The following is a 9279-nucleotide window of genomic DNA, read 5'->3' as shown; positions in this document are numbered from 1 at the left end:
TCCTACATATTAAAAGAATTATAAAAAAATTGGTGAGAAAAACTTGGGTGCATCGTGGCCATACTCATGTATTGTGTAGCCCTTGTTGCACTCAATAAAAAAAAATTAACATGTGGCAATTTGTTTTAATTTTTAAAATTTGATTAATTTATTTTTATATAAATAATTGGAGAGAATGAGATTATGTGCCAATCTAATTGCTCAAAATTGATATCAAAGAAAAGTGCCATAATTAGAGAAAAATATTATTATTTACTATAGATATAAAAGCAACACTTGTTTTTTTTTTCAAAAAAGAAAAAAAAACAGAAGGAGACTTGTTAAAGGATATTCATTAATATATGTTCTTGCAAAAAGAAATTGATTTATATTATATATTGCTGTGAAATTAAAGAATACAAAGGTGTACCAACAAAAATATAATATTAAAATAAATATAATATAATATAGTAATAAAATAAATTAAGCATAATATATAAATATATAAAATAAATAAATAACAAAAGTAAATAAAATAAAAATGATGGATTTCTATATTTTCTCAAATCTTTTTAGATGTTGAATGTGTGTATTCCAAAATCTACGAAATGTCGATAATTTAATAAGTAGGAGGTAGATTACAATTACAAATATTGAGACACATGATAACACTTTAGAAAATGAGGGTATGACAAATAGTCAGTGCACAATAAGTATGAACATCTAACGGATATTTGATAATAATATTTATAATATATATGAATTTAATTTTAATATTTCAATTTAAAGCCACAAGTTCTAATTTATATATATCCATCCATAATAATTGCAAGTCAACGGCCTTGATCCCGAGGTTAGCCAGCAAACTATACGGCAAACTTGGTTGCCCTCCTTGACCGGGTCGGATCGGGTCGGATCATCTGCATCACCTCTCCCATATATATGCACAGTTATTTATTTATTCAAGTTCAACCATCAACTTTTATTATTATTATCTTCAAGTCATTGAAAATTCGTAGAAACTCCACTGTACGCCTATTTTTCGTCTGAATAATTCTTGAAAAAAAAAACCTTCCATTTCTAACCTACTAATAGGTAAAAAAAAAAGAAAAAAAATGTAGAAATGAACAATTAAAAAATACAAAAAAATTACATGAAAAACATCAAAGAAAATCCACAAAAAATTACAGCACACGTTTGAAAGCTTAATTTATGTCACTCACACCCTTTTCTTCGTTTGAGACTAGAGAATACAAATAAATAATTTAAATTAGAATTAGTACATCAAAGCACATAAATTATTTATACCAGAACAATTTAAAACCAAAATCATAAGCTTATTTTATAGTACTTGAGAGTGACCCTTTTAACCTTTTAACATGCAATAATTACCCTAGGCTCGATAAAGTATTTGAAAATATAGCATGATTAAAAAAAATTTGCATATGTAGCAAAATTTAGATTTTTCTTTTATAATCTATGTGATAAACTATATTTTCGATAGGGATCTATCAGTGATAGGTTATATCACTAGTAAAAGTTTATAGAGTCTATCATAGATAGATTGATGTTTGATATACACTTAATTATTATCTTTAAAAGTGTTATCCAATGCAATTATCATATATATATATATATATATATATTAGGAAACTTAAAGCGGAAGATAAAGAAGATTGAGATATTTATATGGTTGTGATCAGTTGGGTGGACTTCAATTTCGGAAAATGGTATTATGATTTGGAAACTAAGTTAATTAAAATGATGAATATAATTGGAATATATGACGTTTATTAAAAAAAGGTCAAAAGCATAGACCAACAATGAGAAGTTCATTTTTATTTGCAAAGACTCAAATGTTTTGACCTTTAGACAAAAAAAGAAAGAGAGAGGTATAGTTTAAGATAACAAAGGGATAAGAAAAGAGAGAACTAATTAATGTCATCCATGGCAGCACACGTTAAACTTAAACTTTGACCTTTCAACCAATCCCCATGTGACATTTATTAAATTAACAATAATAATTATTATTCAAAATACCCTAATTTAATTATCCACACATCTTCCATATATATATATCAATTTTTTTTAACATATAAATTCTCTCTTCCTCCGGCCATTGCGCCATAACCCACTCTCTACATGAAAATATAAATGAAGTGAAAATTAAAAGAGTTTTTTATTTTTTTATTTTTTTATTTTTATTTTTATATTAATGTTAAGTTGTAGAAGTTTGTGAGTTTGAATTTGTGTTGGATATGAGAGATAAGTAATTTAATTAAAGAGTTGAATCTGAGTCCTTTTTTTTTTTATTTTATTTTTTTTAAATATCGTATTTTTGTACTTTTCTTAGAAACAAAGGGGAGAGGGAAAGAGTGGTCAAACACTGCTGCTTTGTTATCTCTTTTGATCTATAAATTTCTATTATAATTATGAGGACAAGTTTTTGAAGGCAGAGAGAGAGAAAAGAAAAGAAAAGTAAAGAGGGTAATTTCATGGAGGCTGAAAAAGCTTTGCCAGCCATAAATGATAGAGTTCAATCAAGTGGAGGAGAAGATGAAGAAGCTGCTCCCAATCCCAAACAAGATGTTCTTCTCAAGGTAATTAGTTTATCTTTTATACCCACTTTTTCTTTTTTTTGGGGGATTAATAAAAAACTTTTCCTTTTCGATTTTCTTCATCTATCTCTTTGGAATTATAAGATCAAAAAATTTTGTGGGGTTATTGTGTTTTTGGAGATTTCTTGTTGATGTTTAATGGAAAAAATGAATCAAAATTTCTTCATGTTTTTTAGTTGAAAATATGATTTTCTTAAAAAAAAAATCTGGAAATTAGGAATCTTTTGTGTCTTTGTTTCTGTTATGAAATGGCATATTTTACTTTGTGAAGATCAATTTACATGTAGTTTAATTAGTTATCAATTCCATTAATTTTTTACAAAGAGTTGGTCGTTAAAATCGAACCAAATCTGACAGAAAAATAAATAAATAAATAAATACATTGGACTTGTTCAAAATGTATTCATATTGAACAATTTGTCCATATTACAATAATGGGTTAATTTGCTGTTTGTTAACCTTAAGGATTTTATTCCAAAAAATTAAACGTGCACTGAATTTCGATCGTTTATCTAGTAAATTGCTCTTTAATTATAATCGATGTAATTTAATGTAGTCGTATTAATAATCCATTGTCAATTTGAAAAGTTTGTAAGTTGACTAATGGGAAAAAGATATAATAAACCCTAGCTAGCTGGATTTGTGTTTCTCCTTAATTACTTTGAAGAAGTTTCTTCTTTTGTGTACTTAATTATTAATGGTAATTGGGTTGATGAATTGCATATAGGTCCCTTTTATGGGTGACATGGAAAAGCCCTCCATGGAAACTCTCTCAGTCCCATCAGCTTCTAATTCAACTTGGAAGGAAGAGGTACTAAAAAGGCAACTCTGTAGTTTTCTTTGCTTAATCTCACATGTCATGCTTTGTATCAGTGTGGAAAATTATAAATGGGGAGTTTTAATTTGTAGATTGTTTGTATAATGTAGTCAATAGAAGTTTGGTTGTTAATTTAGATTTTTTTAGTATAGTAATTGTGGGGTTGAGAATTGAACTTCTAACCTCAAGAAAAGAATTGTATGGTAATTAAGCTAAGCTCACTTTAGGAGATGTTAATTTAGATTAATTAGACTCTATTTGGTAACCATTTTGTTTTTCGCTTTTGAAATTTGAAATTTAAGTTTATTATTTCGTCTTAATTTCTTATAATGATGTACATTTTTGTTATGTACAAGAATTGAATACTCATCCAAATTTCAAAAACAAAAACCTTTTTTTAGTTTTCGAAAGTTGGTTTGATTCTTAAAAACATTGGCAAAAATTAGTTAAAAAAGCAAGAACTTAAGAGATGAAATAAGTGTTTACAGACTTTATTTTTAAAAACTAAAAATAAAAAAAAACTAAGACTTTGTTTGGTAACCATTTTACTTTTTACTTTTTTAAAATTAAGTTTATTTCCTCTTCCTCTCTTATAATGATTTGCATCTTTTAAGTTCAATGTTGAATTATTAGCCGAAATCCAAAAATAAAAACAAGGTTTTAAAAATTATTTTTTTAGTTTTTAAAATTTGGCTTGATTTTCTAAACTACTAGTAAAAGTAGATAACAAAAGAGTAAATTTGGAAGTAGGAAGTAGTGTCTATAGGCCTAATTTAAAAAAAAAAAAAAAAAAACTAAATAGTTACCAAACAACGGAGCCTAAGATACCTTTTGATAGTTTCATTTGGTTTTTAAATTTTTAGTTTTTGAAAATTAAATATATAAATACCTTTTTCACCTTCAAATTTTTGTTTTGTTATCGACTAGTTACCAATATTTTCAAACAACAAGTCAAATTGTGAAAAATAAAAAAGAAATTAGTTTTTATAAACTTGTTTTCATTTTTGAAATTTGACTAAAAAAATTAACTCTTGTACTTAAGAAACATGCAAATCATTATAAGAAAATAATAGAAAATAGATTTAATTTTCAAAAACAAAAAATAAAAATGAAAGGTTAATAAAAAAAAAAGGCCTTATAAGTGTTAAATTAGTATTTTAGGTTTAACTAAATTATTTGTCATTTTTTTGACCATAAATAACTACTTTAGGGTCGAAATATAAAGTTTTTGAAATCCTATTTAAATAGAGAACTTTAATTTGTTTATGAGAGCTCTCTCTTAATCTTAAGGGATGAATTTTTCTTATTTGGTCATAAATTTAGCTTAATACTTTAAATGCATTGCATCTATAGAACGGTATTATAAATGATATGTAATGTGATTTTATGATGTAAATGTACAGGATAATCAACACCCTGAAGAAAGAATTAAAAGGACAAAAGTTGAAATGAGGGAAGTAAGGGAAGAAAACGAGAGGCTAAAAAGGTATTTGGATGAAATAATTAAAGATTACGAAACATTGAAAAGGAAGTTCCATGAGATGACGAATCATCAAATTAGAGAAGGAAAAAAATCAACACAAACAAGTGGAAGTACAATAAATAATGATCATGAAGTTGAAGAAGTTGATGATATGGTTTCACTCACATTAGGAAGATTCTCAACCCATCAAAACAAGATCAACACTTCTTCCTCCTCACTAACTAAATTAGATCATCATGATCATCATCAAAACATCTTAGACCTCAAACAAGATTATATTATTCAAACCCCATCGATGGATCATCACCATATTCAAAGTCCAACCAATAGTGAACCTAAAGAGGAAGAAGCCGGACATACTTGGCCGCCGGGTAAAATGTCGAAGCCCGACGGTTTGCCCCCACCCGCCATCGGAGAAGATGAGGTTTCTCAGCAAAATCCTCCCAAGAAAGCTAGAGTTTGTGTGAGAGCTCGGTGTGATACTCCAACGGTTAGTCACTGTATATATATATATATATATTAACTTTTTTTTTTTGCCATACATGGGGTGGAAGAATCAAACATCTAACTTTTTTATGTTATGTTATTGTTAGTTGAGTTTACTTGTTAGCCATGTTTATAAAAGATAATATGTTTATAACACTATATATATATATATATACACTTGTTGGGCATGTTTATAAAAAGGGTAATAATGTTTGTGTTGGATGAAAAACAATGAGTTTGAAGAGTTTCTAAAATAGATAAGAAGTGCTTCAAAAAAAGTTTTAAAATGAAACAAAATAGAATTGTCAAATTTGGAGTGGACCCCCACATTTTATTTAATATAGAAAAAGAATAAAATGGGTCCTGCAATTTTCATTTTCATTCCTTGATTTTGATTCGGATATAAGCAAACGGTCGAGTATTTATATATAATTATTTAAAGGTGATTTTGGATTGAAGAACGATAAAGTGGTATGCAGATGAACGATGGATGTCAATGGAGAAAATATGGACAAAAGATTGCAAAAGGAAATCCTTGCCCTAGAGCTTATTATCGTTGCACTGGTGCACCCACATGTCCAGTAAGGAAACAGGTAATTTTTTTATTATTATTATTTTCTTTTATCTAATTGAGTTTTTTTTTTTTTTTTTTTTTTTTTTTTTTTTTTTTTTTTTTTTTGGAATATGCATGTTAATTAGTTTGACCATGTTTTGCATGTACAATAGTAATAACGTCCTTTGAAATGTTACAAAAGTTTTGCCTAATCTCAACCTAATTATCATAACTTGATTAGTTTTTTTTGCATTAATTGGCATATACTCATTTTTTTTAGATTTAAAAGTCAAATTTCTATACCCATATTTTTGTATTTAAAAAAAAAATCCAAAGTTAAATCCTATTTTGTAAGGTATTTATAAATTTAGGTTTGTTCGATTATAAATAAAATTATTAACATGTTTATTTTGTATGATGAAAGACATCTTCTTACAAAAGTATAAACAAAAAGTATTTTTAAGTGATAATTATAAATATAGTAATCAGGCTCAAAACACTAACAAATATAGTACACTACATAAAAATTTACAAATATAATAAAATTTAAAGTCTATTACATGATAGGAAGTTTATCACTGATAAAAGTTTATCAGCGATAGAGTCAATCATTTATAGGTTTTGCTATATGTGTGCACTTTTTTAAAAATGTTGCTATACACTTATTAACTCTGTCAATTGTAATGATTCTATTTTCATTTAAAAAGGAAATCAAAATCAAACAGGTGGTAGAGCTTCAAACCTAAAGTTTTTGTGAAATCAATCCAAAATTTTGTCAAAATCAATTGAACAAATAAAAATCAAATCAAGTAACTATTTATTTTAATATTATTTTATACATATATATGTGTATCTGCAGGTGCAAAGGAGTGTGGATGATATTTCCATACTAATCACCACCTATGAAGGAACTCACAACCATCCTCTACCTGTTTCAGCCATGGCCATGGCTTCCACCACCTCCGCCGCGGCCTCGATGCTCCTCTCGGGCCCTTCCTCCTCCACCTCTCAACCCGGTCTTAACCCTTCATTCGCCACTACTGCCGCCGCAGCAAATCTTCATGGAATGAACATGTATCTCTCTAACAACACCAATTCAAAGCAATTCTACTTGCCAAACTCTTCAATGCTATCTTCCCTCAACCATCCCACAATCACTTTAGACCTCACTTCAAACCCTCCTTCAACTTCCTCCTCCTCTCCTTTCCATAAGAATATTCCTTCCACTATTAATAATAATTATCCCCCAAAATATCCTTTCACAAGCCTTGATTTTGGCTCTTCTCAGCCCAACTTCATGTCTTGGAACAACAACAATAATAATAGTGGCTATCAACCTTATAGTAATATAAGCAAAAATAATGCAATGATAGGAATGGCATCAGATTTTGCTAAACAACTCCCTCTCCACACTAACATTTATCAAACCTATCTTCAACAATTTTCCAAATCTTCAACTCCGCCGACACAGCCGCCGCTACCGGACACGATAGCCGCAGCAACTAAGGCAATTACGTCGGACCCAAGTTTCCAATCGGCATTGGCAGCTGCCTTGAGCTCGATTATCGGCGGTGGAAATGGCGGGGAGATGGGTGCTCCTATTTCTAGCTTAGTTGGAGGAGCACAAGCAGCTAAGTCATTAACATGCTCCACCTCCAAGAGTCCTTCTTCATCTCCTGCCGATAGTAGAGAAAATGGGAAGTGAAAAATGTTGGATGATGAATTTTATTTAGAACTTGAGATTTGTAAATAACCCATCAACAAATCAAGAGTTCTCTCTCTTTTTCTTTCTTTCTTTTTTCTTTTTTCTTTCTTTTTTTGATAAAAAAAAGAAAGCTAGACTTTCAGCCATTGATATCATGTCAAGAGAAATGTTCATATGTAGACAATTTTTGGATGTGAATTGATCAACAGATTTTCATTAGTTATCTTTTTTTTTTTCAGAACTGTATTCTCATTTACTGTATATGTATAGTAATTTTGTAGCTCATAGTGTGTGAATATATATATTGACAACATAATGCATAGACAGATTAATTAGCTAGCCATGACATTTGTTGTAATTTGGTGTTATTAGTTTGTTCTTTTATTTATTTCTTTTTAGAAAAGTTTGTCCTTTTATTCCATTCTTTACACTTTTATTCCAAAATTCCCATATATAGGTTAGCTACCTTTTTCATTATAAAATATATAAACTTAAGACCTCAAATTAATCATATTTTCAGTTTTTTTCTTTATAATTTTAATAAAATTTTAATTGCACTAAAAAAATAATAGGTTGCAGAATAAGAGAAAGAAAGCAAATTGAGTTTTAAATCGAATTCTATTAATACTATAAAATAATAGGGTAGTTGCAATGGACAACACTTTTAGAATTAATAATTAAGTGTAAAAAACATTTTTAAAGAATTGCAAATGTACCAAAATCTATTAATGACAGACTACTATTAGTGATATAGTCGATAACCAGTAGACTCTAAGAGTTGGATCTAAATTTGCTATTATTAGAATTAATGCCTTAAATCTCATGGGTTTCGTAGTTAATAATTTATTTGGTACGAAAATTATTTATTTAATAAAATAAAGTGTTATTTTATTTGACATTTAGTATGTTTTAACCCAAATCCAATAAACTAAGATCCAAGGTTATTTCATGTAGCTTAAAACATGTATGTAGTTGACATACGAATGAATCATGTTTAAGTAATAATCTGAACGGTCTGTAGTATATGGATGAGACGGGATACCTTATCCAGACGACACTATAGATACGATTCACTTTGTAATTTTTACAATAATTGTAAAGTGTTACAAATGATATGATCCTGATCATTCATGTGGAGACATGTGAGTGAGAGTATTCTATACAAAGAGTTTGTATAGAATCGAACATTGAAATGATTAGCTCTCTTTATAACACCGTTACTTGAATAGACTTACATTTCACTAGGATAACCATAAGTAACTTGACCTTAATCCTGAATGAGTTGTGATTTCCTCTCTATGAGGGCAGTCCTTTGATCTATATGGGTGAGAGTGGCCAGATCTGTCAACTCAATATGTCTACCATTTTGAGGATTTATCCGAATAGGAAGTTGGGAACACAACTACACAAGATGGAATTCTCTCTTTCCCGTCCATCGGGTAAGCAGATGAATTGCTCCCTTAAGAGTTGATTTTGGGTCTTGAAAAATGAGGCGTCTCACCCTCTCACTAGCTAGAGAAGGGTTTAGTTTATAATTAGACTATAACTAATTGTTCATTAGAGGGATTGGTGGTACTTGAGAAGTTAAATGTAACTATAGGGATAAAACAGTAATTTGACACAGTTGTAGTTACGAGC

General features: G+C 28.9%; 1 protein-coding gene across 1 annotated transcript; it reads left to right on the top strand.

The window, feature by feature from the left end:
• Positions 1-2353: 2353 nt before the first annotated feature.
• LOC120071767 (WRKY transcription factor 72A-like) lies at positions 2354-7849 on the top strand. Its single transcript, XM_039024149.1, has 5 exons — positions 2354-2579; positions 3325-3408; positions 4818-5387; positions 5863-5976; positions 6796-7849. The coding sequence occupies exons 1-5, from the start codon at positions 2475-2477 to the stop codon at positions 7639-7641; spliced, it is 1719 nt and encodes a 572-aa protein (XP_038880077.1). The 5' UTR covers positions 2354-2474; the 3' UTR covers positions 7642-7849.
• Positions 7850-9279: the final 1430 nt, after the last annotated feature.

The sequence above is a fragment of the Benincasa hispida genome, chromosome 2, assembly GCF_009727055.1.
Source record: "Benincasa hispida cultivar B227 chromosome 2, ASM972705v1, whole genome shotgun sequence".
Classification (NCBI taxonomy): Eukaryota; Viridiplantae; Streptophyta; class Magnoliopsida; order Cucurbitales; family Cucurbitaceae; genus Benincasa; species Benincasa hispida.
This window is presented reverse-complemented; position numbering and strand designations above follow the sequence as displayed.

Bases quoted from the DNA above. Each gene is read 5' to 3' on its own strand.
- LOC120071767 (XM_039024149.1), top strand. From the start codon at position 2,475: ATGGAGGCTGAAAAAGCTTTGCCAGCCATAAATGATAGAGTTCAATCA. The intron at 2,580-3,324 runs GTAATTAGTTTA...AATTGCATATAG, and splicing joins AACAAGATGTTCTTCTCAAG to GTCCCTTTTATGGGTGACAT. The intron at 5,388-5,862 runs GTTAGTCACTGT...AGTGGTATGCAG, and splicing joins CTCGGTGTGATACTCCAACG to ATGAACGATGGATGTCAATG.